The 12227-nt window shown below is 40.4% G+C and overlaps 1 protein-coding gene across 1 annotated transcript in view; it reads right to left on the bottom strand.

Annotated features, from left to right (window-relative positions):
- LOC308061088 (uncharacterized protein) overlaps nt 1-12227 on the bottom strand; it is a 29906-nt gene that overhangs the window by 1858 nt on the left and 15821 nt on the right. Inside the window, exons 9-14 of the mRNA XM_080380633.1 lie at nt 8651-9027; nt 7543-7620; nt 5868-6005; nt 3769-3886; nt 3040-3182; nt 324-491 (exon numbers count right to left, since the gene is read on the bottom strand). Coding sequence (XP_080236759.1) covers nt 324-491; nt 3040-3182; nt 3769-3886; nt 5868-6005; nt 7543-7620; nt 8651-9027 — 1022 coding nt within the window. The remainder of the gene's footprint in view (nt 1-323; nt 492-3039; nt 3183-3768; nt 3887-5867; nt 6006-7542; nt 7621-8650; nt 9028-12227) is intronic.

The raw sequence follows: 12227 nt of genomic DNA, 5'->3' as shown, positions 1-12227 counted from the left end.
ACAAAAATGAATGAACACAGTCCTCAGGAGAAGATAACTGTAAGGCACGGTGGTTCAGATTTGATCCTTGCCACAAAATAGGCTAAGACAGTTGTATGGATATAGTTTTTAGATGTATCCCTAAGTAAAATACTATATTTTCAATATTATGAGATGCCCTGAATCCTAAGCTGAGAAATCATGGTGTTACAGTTTATGAAACGAAGTATGCACACATCAGAACCTATGCTACCCTGATTTTGAAGCTTGTTCTTCCTCACTCTTTTAATCTGTTTCTGTTACTGTCTTATAGTGTATGTGATGCAACAGTAAGTCAGTTTTACCAGCTCCAGACCAGTAGTGTTATCATTGATGTCATCTGGTAGGAGAGCAAACATGCTGAGTTCATTTTCCACATACGGCAACTCAATGATTTTGAATTTCATGGTGGTTTCACGGAGTATCAAAAATTTATCTCTCAGAAACATCATCTGTACTGGTTTAGTCCTGGTCTGTGAAAAAAATCAGACATAGTGTTACTTCATTCCTTAAAATGGTTGATAAAGTTTATTTGCTTCATTGAACTGAAAGCAAAAATTTGTAAACAAGTACAAGATTCTGCGGTATTTGGACACTGAGTACCCTTTCCTTTGGATAGTATCATATATACCTCCTTTTCAAAGTCACTGGGATCTTTAAATGAATAGATACATATGCTATCTACTTGGTAACTGAATCATATATATTTCTTATTTTAAATTAAAGGAGTTAGTTCTGATAAGTGAGTAACTACTGCGTTTCATGTTTTCTCCCAAAGGTTCCATTTTTGGAGTAAGGGCTTTGATGGGGGGAGGCAGGAAATGTTGACCTTCTTCCCCCATCAACTCTTTTGCCTGCTTTATCCTTCCAGGCAATACCGATTGTCTCACTCTTCCTCTGAACCATATTTTTTTCTGTGACCTTTGCTGGCTTGTCCTCTTCCCCAAACCATAGAGGGCGAGACTACAAAATGGAATTGGATTACCCAATAGTCTTCTGAACTCCTGTGCTGTATTATGTTCCCAGAGCTTTTACTAATATATCCACTCTTTCCTTTACATTGTTATATTTGAGCGCAAAAATTTGATTGTGGGATTTGCTGTCAGGTAACCTATGAACTAAACCCTCTGTGTGCACCAATGTCTTGGATTTGCATGGCAAGCTTTTGGTAGCAGGGAGCTGTAGGGGTGAGTTCTTAGAGGAGACACTAGAAGCTGCCCCCATGTCAGGCAGAGCCAGTTCCAGCCATCTCTGGGACAGACTTGCTACTGGACAAACCTGAGATAATCAGTGATGTTGGTTGTGCCCCTGAGATAACATATTTGAGAAAACATAAAAACTGCTGCGCAACAGCAGCTGGGAGAGAGAAGTCAGAAAATGTAAGAGAAATACCTCTGCAGACACCAAAGTCAGTGCAGAAGGCGGTGGAGGCAGTGCTCCAGGTGCCAAGGCAGAGATTCCCCTGCAGCCCATGGTGAAGACCATGGTGGTGCAGGTATCCACCCTGCAGCTCACAGAGGACCTTGTGCTGGCACAGGTGGATGTGCCCTGAAGGAAGCTGCAGCCCGTGGATAGCCCATGCTGGAGCAGGCTCCTGGCAGAGCCTGTGATCCTGTGCGGAGGAGCACACTCAGAAGAGGGTTTTCTGGCAGGACCTGTGACCCCATGGGGCCCCACACTGGAGCAGTCCGTTCCTGATGGGCTACACCCCATGGAAAGGACACGTGCTGCAACAGTTCGTGAAGAACTGCTGCCCATGGGAAGGACCCATGTTGGATGGGAAGGACTGTATTCCATGGGTGGAACTCTACACTTGAGCAGGGGAAAAGTGTGAGGAGGAAGGAGTGACAGAGACAACGTGTGATGAACTGACTGCAACCCCCATTCCCCGTCCCCCTGCACTGCTCTGGGGAACAGGCAGAAGAGTTGGGAGTGAAGCTGAACCTGGGAAGCAGGGAGGGGTGGGGGTAAGGTGTTTTATATTTGATGTTCTTTCTTATTAACTTACTCTGATTAGTTGACAATAAGTTAAATTAATTTTCCTAAGTCAAGTCTGTTTTGCCCATGACAGTAATTGGTAAATGATCTCCCTGTCCTTATCTTGACCCATGAGCTTTTCATCATATTTTTCCCCCTGTCCTCTTGAGGAGGGCAAGTGATAGAGCAGCTTGGTGTGCACCTGGCAGCCAGCCAGGGTCAACCCACCACAACCATGTAACCATGACGGATCCTAAACCTGCATGTTTAAGGCGTAGTAGGTTTCGGATACAGTCACATTGATGACACAATCGCTTCACATTGCCTGGCATACAAAAGGTGTTTGCACTTGTAATCTATGTCAAACAAGATACATGCTTCCACTGACAAATAATTTTGCTTGTCTTTGGCACAGCCCAAAAATACGCATGCAGTCAGCTACTGTGAGGCATCAGTGCGTGATCCTTTAAATACTCAATAATATGCCCTCGGTGCATACTGAATACGTCACCTTCACACACTCAGCAAAAATGACAAACCCCTATGAAAATTCCCTCTGAAGTTTCATGCAACACCCAGGGTGCATGAAGAAAGACCAGCTGGTTAAGTTTCCTTGGACTCACAGTATAGACTGTCTCATAAGCAGAAAAGAGCTGCGGGTGTGTAAGCATTGCTCTCAAAAGCAATGCGGTCCTGTTTGAAAATTGGACCTTGGTGCTTATGGACATTTCCTCTTGTCCTTAAGCTACTTAACCACAGTGTTTTCAACTGTTTTGATACTGAAGAGCTATTAATTAAAAATCGTATTCTCATTAACATTTATAAATAAGATAATGCTGACTTCACAGTTGCTGTTCTCATGGAGTTTATACGATGTGCCCAGCTATGAGAACTGTTTCCATGGCCTATGAAATGCTGGTCAGCTGCTGTTGGGTAGTGGCTTTATTTAGAGGTTTATGGGTTGCAGCTTTATTTAGAGGTGTTTTGCTCTTCAGTAACAGACATATTGACATAGGACAATAGACATATAGACAAGGAATTTACCTTGCTCAGTCTGAAGGGCATCTCAGAAGTATTTTTCTCCAGAAATTTCTTTTCCCAGTTTCCTCTGAAATAAATGGCATTTACTAAGACCAACACAGTGCGAGAGTTGAGAGATCCTGCAGGCAGCAGATCCTGTATTTTCCCTTCAAAATCAGACAAATAGGACTGTTACTCCAGTGTGACTGTGTAACTTGCCAATTTTAGTTGTGCCTTATTTGTGCCTACCTGTCTAGCAAAAATGTTGGCATTGGGGATGTTTTTTTACTGTACATTTTTCATGGTGTACATATGGTAAAACTGGCTTTTGAAGTATCTCTAAATCTTTTTTTTTTTTTAATTATTTATTGCAATTTCATTAGTAAATGGCATTGGAAAGTGGATAAAGTGGAATAGCTTGTATGTTCTGTGGAGTTGGTTGCAAACAGCTGAAGAATGCAGAAGTAAACCCCTCAGTAAATCAGCGTGGAGCCACTCAGTATCTACCTGTGCCTCCCTTTGAACAGAAATGATTCAGAAGAGGCTATGGCATGAAGAATCCAGGGAAGGACCTTGTAAGGAGCATCAGCTGGGTTTGCAGAGAGGCATTCTTCAAGCTATTTAACTGCACTTTGCTCATCACCTCCCCTGAGTTTCCATCTTTCATAGAACCTTGGCTGCAAGAGCAATAAATATGGAAATACAAATGATTTGAGAGTGACACAAGAAAAAGGCCATCAGAGTAGTACTTACTCTCAGTTTCATTTTCAACCCACAGATTGATCTGTGCTCTGGCTTGTTCTGCAGCTGTCTTAAAGTTTACAGCTTGTGGCTTTGCATTGTAATAGCTTGTAATGAGCTGTAAGAATTTCTGAAAGATAAAATTGGAAAATGTATGCTTACTTCATAAAAATTGAGTTATAAAAATGTTACAAATAATCACTTCAACAGATTATACCATCTGCTAATACATAACTGAAGAAAATATAATTTGTTTTAAATGGGATAACCCTGAAAATAATGTCTGATACATGCTATACTAATATTAAGTAAGGACTGATCAAACTTCAGCCTCAAGGAAGCTGATGCTTCAAATTTGTGTGTTTGAAATCCAAGGTGCAAATTTGTAATTTGAAATATCCATAAAACAATCTTCACAATTTTTAACAGTTTCTCAAAATGACATTGTTATATAATTTAAATACTTTTTTCCTGCTTTATGATGTAGAGTTCAGTACAAAAGGGAAGAACAGTCTCATATGAAGTTGAAACAAGGCTCTTATTTTGCTGCAGAGGTGAGAAACCTGACGAGAGTTTGTGAGGACAGTAGAGGATCAGGTATAAAGGGAATGTTCTGGTAGAATAAGGTAATGGCAGAAAAGCAAAATTAACATTTGCATTGCTGTTGCTGTGAAACAGTTCATGGAGATTCCCAGCAGGAAATTCTCTAGGTTCTCTGTAAAGCATATTTGCATGACATTATGGAGAAGATGAACAACGAACATGCAGAACAAATTACTAATTACTCAGGAGACCAAACAAGCTCCAAGATCAAAGAACAGTAACATCATTTAGAATCACCTTCCAAGAAACTGGAAAATGATTTATACAACGTCAGTTCTTGAAAAGATTTCCAAGATACAGGTAATTACAAACTCATGAGTCTGTACGGGGCAAATGAATAGATTAGGTGAAGTGGGCGTATGGATGAGCATGATGTATTGGAGGAGTGTCAACAGCATTTTGTAATGGGAAGTCTTGAATCACGAGTTTGTTGGAGTTTTTTGGAGGTGTCAGGAAGCATATGGGTAACAAGGCTGAGCCATTACAGTCTATTTGGATTACCAAAAAGCATTTCATAAGGCTTCCCACCAAAGGCTGAGCATCCATGGGACTACACAAATATGTCTGGTTTGTTTAAAACACTGGAAACCAAGAGTAGGAGGAAATAGTGTTCATGTTCATGGTGAAGGGTTATTACTACTGGAGTGCCACAAAGGTATGTGCTGGGGGATCTGTGCTAAAGTATTTATTCTATAAAACCAAGATTTACATGTTTACATTAAAATATAAACATTAAAATATTTATAAATGATCCAGTGAAGTGTAAGGTATAGAAAGTGCTTATTACTGTTTAGGAATGAGGTATTGAAGCTATAATGGACAGCTGCATGAAAAATTATCTGCCCAATAGCAGCCAAAAAGGTGAATACAAACTGAAGAGTTACAAAGAAAGGAGTAGGGAACAAAAGAGAGAGTATTAGAATGGCACAGTGTAAGCCATGGTGTGCCTGTGGTCTGAGTTCTCTATGCAGCTCTGGCCTCCTCAGTCTCAGAAATGCTGGAAGATGAAAGATACAGAGACAGGGGACAAGGATGATCAGAGATATGGAGAAGTGGCCTTTAGAGGAAAAACCAACCAATAACGATGCCAACAGGCAGCAGGCTCAAAAGGCACAGGCACTTCCTACAGTGTATAGTTCAGCTGTGGAACTCCTGGTGCTAAGGGTTGCAGTAGATTCCAAAGGCAAAGAATGTGAAAGAACAGCTCATCAAGGTCTATTAAGTACACACGCCCTCTGGTTCAGGAAGTCCCTGAGCTGCAGATCACTTGGTGACCACAGCAGATTCTGGAGAAGCACCACTACACAGCATGCCGTCTTCGTGCACTTCCTAAACTGTTGCCCACTGTTGGAGACCAAGGGACTTCTTGCCTGTCCAAGGCTAGCTTCATATGGCTGTCCTCATGTTCTGACTGAAACCACAGTGCTATCATTTGGAAATTTTTTATCATCTCTATTGATAATCCCTCTTAATGTCAAAATATTCTCAAATACAGATGTTCAACTCACAGGCAGTAATGGGTAGGTCTTTTCCTCATACAGTCGGTTGGCACTCTTCAGCGTGTAGGTGTTTCTGGGCTTGTTGATGGCAGACAGGAGCCCTTTGAAGCCAGAGTGGATGTTTTCAGCTTGCTTACGCTCAGGATCCTTGGAAAGAAACACTAATTAGCATGGAATATTTTTTTTCTGGCTGAAGTCTTGTACCTGCTGTGGTTATTTAAAATGTCCAGGTTGTTTTAATTAACAAGGAGTTTCAGGGGATGGAGATCTTTTTTCAGTATGTTGCATATTTGCAGCACTATGTATAACCAGACAAATTGTTTTCTGTCTGTAGGGCAATGATCTGTTTCTGCAGTGCTGTGTAGGCCTTTGGGCATCAGCTGATAGTGCACCCAGGAAGTTGAATCTCCTCATTTCAGTCATGGTCAGGACTAATTTTCACTTTCACAAGCAGCTTTTGAGGAGTTGCTTTGTTCTGACAGACACTAATGTCAGGGCACGGACTTAGCAACTGTTCAAATTTTCTCTGTTTCACACGGATTTTGCTGTTGCTGTTTGGATTTTGGAGGGAGCGTGTCAGTGTTGATGGTTTTAGGGAGCATGAACTTGCTTGCCAGTTGTTTCCAGCTGTTGCTTTGCTAACAGAGGAATAAGCTGCTACCTGTGAGCTGCTCCCCGCCACCCACCACCTCTGTGGTGTATACTGTGCCTTGCATGTGAGACACTGAGAGTCTGTGCCACTGACTCATGATGACTTGTTATAAGGTTGGTCAGGTGGCATTCCTTGCTCTGGTCTTCCCATCTAGGAAAGAATTTGGTAGCCAGAGGACGCAGGATAGCAGAAGCTGCGTTTTGCAATGGGATGGGAACAGACTGAAGAGATAATAGAGGGAAATACCTGAAGGACCAGATTAGGCAGACTTTGCTACTACTCAGAAAGTCAGTGAGTTTCTAAAATGAGTGTGGATGTCATGATTCATCCCCCACCATCTAGGGAGAAAGGAGAGAATGATATAATCCCCTTCCCCTTTTTATTTCCAATTTGTCTAATCTAGTTTCTTTGAGCATTCTTTTAGTTTCTGTGCTAAAGAAATATGGTTTGTTTGAGTTTACAAGCGTTTTGGTGCTTAGGGAGTTCATTTGATGAAAAAGATCTGGGCAGTTCCTCTTGGTGGCAAGTCTCTGAAGAGCTGATGAACAAGGGTGAATCAGCATGTGCTAGCTTAAAGGGGAGTTTCATTTGCCTGATGTGTCCATGCATGAGAAAGGTGGAAGGGAGTTTATTAGGTAGCATTGGAGTCAGGTGTGCATGAAGTAGTTGTTTTTCACTAAAAAAAACCACCACCCCTGAAGCTGATAAGCGATAGGATCATCCTAAGCATATTAGGACAATTGACTTGTTGATATTTCCACAGACCAGCTAAACCCAAGAAAGACAGTATTAGGGCCAATCAAAATGCTGTTTAGTGTCTCAGTTCCGCTTTTGAAGGCCTAAGTTCATAAGCTTTACAGTAACATTACCTGCTTTTTCACTTTTTCTCTTTCTGTGTATAGTTCTTACTGAAGTGAGAGAGTAGATAGAGCCTGAAGACAAGCAGATGTTAGACGGCTAAAGCAGTAGCTGTGTTGAACTATCCCATTCTCAGAGATTTTTTTTCTCTGAGCCTTTTGTTGTAATAAATACCATCTTTCTCTTCCTTGGTCTTCCCAGAGAAGGTCTTGCCTCAGATGAACCTTCTGCAGTCAGGTTAAAATGAAGAACCTGTGATGACGATAAATATTCATAAAGGCAGCTTGGTTTTTGAAGATAAATGTGCCCAAGGGTTATGTGTGTTAGTCTTCTACAGTAATTCACCAGTCGTGCCCAATGTTAGTCTATTAAAGTTATTGAGGACGAGTCCTTACTCTCGATTTAGTCTCTATAGCTGTATCATTACTATATAGATTTTAGTCACATTTACCGCTTAATAATAGATCAATAGTATGGCTCAAACAATTTATTTAGATAAATGGCCAGTTCATGCTTAGCTGCACAGATTTCATTTGCAGATCATGACCAAGCTTAACAAAGAGCATAGTGTACTTCAGGGTCTTACTACTGGGACACAAATGGTGTAAAACTGCATTTAATGTGTTTAAGTGTGTATTAGCTAAGAGTACAAAGATCAAAAAGTTCTGAAAAAGTGGGCTTAAGTGAAATCATATTCAAGCACTGGTATGTCTCCATTATTTGTGGGGAGATTACCTTATTTATGGACCAACTGTGTCACAAGCAAAGATACTTGTACTGCTCCTGTGCAGCCAGAGGTGTTCACAAGACCTTACTAACTTCAGGATGCAGGATGAGAAGGCAGATAACACTGTTTCCAGAACAGCTGGGGTCTAGAATCAGTGATGTTATCTCCAGCTTTCCTTTTTCTAGCATATCTTAGCTCCAAATTAATTTTTTTTATTAGAGTTGTCTCTTCGTTACTACTGGAGCACTAACTATATCAGGTGAGTTATTCTGTTCAAAGGGCAATTAAAATGGAAGGTAGAGTTCCAAGCAAGACCAGCAGTAGTCTCTGTCAGTAACTTCCCTGTGGCAGAGCACTTGCAATGATCTGGGAACTGTAAATGTAAGCTAGATGTAGGGAGTGCAGAACAGGGAGATCTTGGAAATAGAGTGGAAGAACAGTGACCTGCAGCACTGTTCTCCCATGTTGTTCCTTTCTGTTCCCTATAGGCAGAAGAATAATGTCAATTATGTGGATCCACCTGTAAGGTGACATTCTGCTAACTTCAGAGCTTACCTCAGCCATCTGGGTTGCAGTGTCACCTTTTGCACCTAGGTAGACCATGGCGAGAGCAGTTGCAATACTCCAAGGAGAAAAGAAAATGTTTTGTCCTTTGGAAGTTTCATTTAGCTTTCTGTAAAGGTCCAAAGTGAAGCTGTTGGTTGACACTGAGAGAGATTCCATTGATACAGCCTGAGACAAATGAGTGTCAGAGAGACGTGATGACTGCTTCTTCACTTCTAAAAAATAAAAAGCTACTCGTGGGAAATTGCCTGCACCCTCTCCAATACAGTATGAGGGTGTCCCTGTAATGGGTAAGATATTGCACAGAGACCAAGTACAGTCAGCTAATATGTCTCTTTTAAAGACCTGCATTATTTCTCCCTTCCATTACTTCTCAATGTCCTCAGCTTTTTTTTTTTATTCTTCATCAGATTAGCACAATTTTAGCTAGAAATGTTTTCAAAACCCAAACTTGTTTCAAAAATCCATTTGCTTAAGTTTTATAGAATTATTCTTTGATTCTGAGGGAGTGAAACTGAATCATTGCTCACTGTGCTGCTTCAAGCTTTTTTCTATTACTTTAAACTTCCTGCGTTGATATTTTCTGCTGAAAAAAGCACAGTGAATTCATGCAATTTACTATATGTATCCTGAATGCTACTAGAGATCTGTAGAGTTTTGTATGTTCTTGATGTAGATAAACCCACATTTGGAAGTTATAGCTGGATTTGTTAATTACTGTTTTTCAGGTAAACTCTTCTATCTTACATACAACCCCAAATAGTTCCTGTTTGAAACAACAAGAAATTTTCTCTGTTTTTCCAGTGGCTTATCAGAACCTGCAGATTTTCTGTCTTTGTTCTGCTTCTTTTTATAAGTATATTTTTTACAGGACAAACCCAAAGCAAACAAAAAAACCAACACCAGGACAAAACTGATTTTCCGTATGTAGATCCAGAACAAACCTGTGCTTCTTATTAGCATATTTTAGATCAATCTAATACTGTTGACAACTATTAGGATAAATTCAGAAATTTCCATTGTCTTCACCAGCATAAGGACTACTAAAATGTGCTAAAGTCAGTGTAAGATGGCATCAGGCGAAACGTTAAGCATTAGTACAGCAGCAACTGGATATTTAAATCTACCTTCACCGACATTTTACATGCTTAAATCAAAACCTACTGTCCTCAAAGCCAGCTGCCATGCAGTGTTAAAGATGCTCGGAATCTCTGGGATCCTCACGTTTTAATTTCAAAGCTTCTCAGGGCTCCACAACTGCTTTGAAGCATTCTCGGGAGTGCTTCAGAGGTGAATGCCCTGCAGCCTGGCTCATACCTAAGCATTTTTAGGACCTTCAAATCAGATAGGTCTTACTGTTGTGCCTGGAGATGCTGATACTCCCAGAGCATATCTAGGGAACAGAGCTGAGGTATGTATACATATTTGCCTGAAGAATTTCAAACTGACATCTCCATCTCCTCCCATACTCCCATACTCCATACTCCCAAAGAGTACCTGAACTGAATCTGCATGGAGCAATCAAACTTTTCTCAGACTTGAAAGAACATGTGTGTTTCTGTGAGGTTCTCTGGTCTACTAGCCACTTCAGTAATCTGGGAAAGGAACAGTCTGGATACCCAATCCAGTATTATTTGATATTAATAAACTAAAGGCTTGAACCAGTACATGTAATGCTGAGCATCCAAAACACCATGCTACAGACTCATGCTCTCTTGTGTGTTCAATTCCAGGATCAGTAGGAGGCTGTTCTGCCCTGCAGCCTGTGTTCATCATCTAATCCTAAATTGACTGGTAGCCTGATTAAGGCTCTCTTCCTTAAGTAAGGAAAGTTTATGCCCTCCCAGGCTATGTTGTTTTTGCCCAACCTGGGCTTACGTTCTGACCACTGCACCTTGGCGCAGGGCTTTCCTAAGGGCTACACTTTGTACTAAAAAATGAGCACTCCCTTCCCTGTGTGGCTTTTACACCACCATCATTTAACCATTCAGTTCCAAAGAATTTAACCTCAATTTTTAAGACTGCCAAAGTAAAGCTAGTTATTTTGATATGAATATTTACACTACCTGAAATCCTGAGGGAGAGAAGAATTAAAATCTGTCTTCATTCAGGGTGTGTGATGATCTGTGAGGCAATGAATACATTTGGAAATGTAGAAGTGTTTGCACCTCCCTCTTCTGTTCCACATCCTCTTCTTGTATTATTGTGCATGTTCCTTCATTTATTCCTACTTCTATCACCTGCTTTCAGTACATAGAGAGAGCGAGACTTCCTCAATTCAAGGCCACTGTTAGTGAGTGTATGTTCTGAAATGTGAAGGCCAGTACGCCTTTCTCCCACAGGTACCCTCCACAACCTTGGGATTCATCCTCCAAAAATGTAGGAATTGCAGAAAATAATTCAACCACATTGTGTTGGCAAGGGACATGCTGAAATAATTTTACAGCTTACTTTTCTTTTTACTCTATGAACTGGGGAAATGAATAGAAACTAATCTCAAAGATATGGCTAAAAGGCAATATTGAAATAGGCTGTTAGTCTCATTCATCCTGCGGTTAAATTTGAGAGGGGAAGGATTTCAAAACGTGTTGCCCTCAGGTCACATAAAGCCCTTATTTTGTGATATTTTACATTTTTGCTCTTCTGTTTCAGAAAGCATATCACAAAAGAAGCTCAGTAGGTATTTACACAGTGACCTAAAATAAGTGAAGAAATAAGAGTGAACACAGGGCTCATTTGAACTGGTGGATTTTTTTTAAGGGACCGCTGCTCCTAGCAGAGGAGGTGAAGGTGCTTTAGATACCTACAGGCTGTACACTGTACCAAGCTTACTATTCCTCTGTGATGGATTGAGGGAGTTTGGATCATCCACCAAAAGCTGAAAAACTGCTTGGAAGCTCTGCCTATAATGATTTCTTTTATTGAAACTGTTCTTTTGTATGGAAGTAGAGACCCAAAAGAACAGAATGTGTAGAATTGGATATCAGCAAAGGTGTAATGCAAAAGAATTGTGTGTACACAAATGTTTTGCTTTTAACCAGTGTAATTAGCCATTCTGCTGTTATCTGTGTGATTAGATTAAACTTCATTGACAAATTTCCTTTGTGATCATTTTATGTCTTTCTGCTACATTTGTGGTTAGGAGTGGCCTCTGCCTATTAGACACATGCAGAATAAACCCAACTACCTGCATGCAGTCAACTTATATGGAAAAAGCATCAGTATAAAGTGTACAAGTCCCTGTTTTGAACTAGAATTACATTTTTGTGCTTATATTCACTTTGAATCTGACTGGTACATATGCCATACAAGGTTTCAAGAGTGATATATGTGCCTTTTTTCCCCACATATTTTGTTTTTAAGTGCATGCAGGGTTTTTTGCCTGGAATAGCCATCTTATTTTCTTGCTTCAGAAATGTATTAGACATTATCATGTTTAGTTATGTGCTTAAGAAATGTTTCTGCTATGCATCTGAAACTGCTGATGTCTATTTTTTAGCTAAATGAATAGGAGAAGAAAAAACCCAACAAACAACAGTTAGTGGTACTACAAGTTTCAAAGATTGGC

The sequence above is a fragment of the Falco punctatus genome, assembly GCF_963210335.1.
Source record: "Falco punctatus genome assembly, chromosome: 3".
Taxonomy (NCBI): Eukaryota; Metazoa; Chordata; class Aves; order Falconiformes; family Falconidae; genus Falco; species Falco punctatus.
Note: the sequence above shows the minus strand (reverse complement) of the source record. Positions and strands in the feature narration are given on the sequence as shown.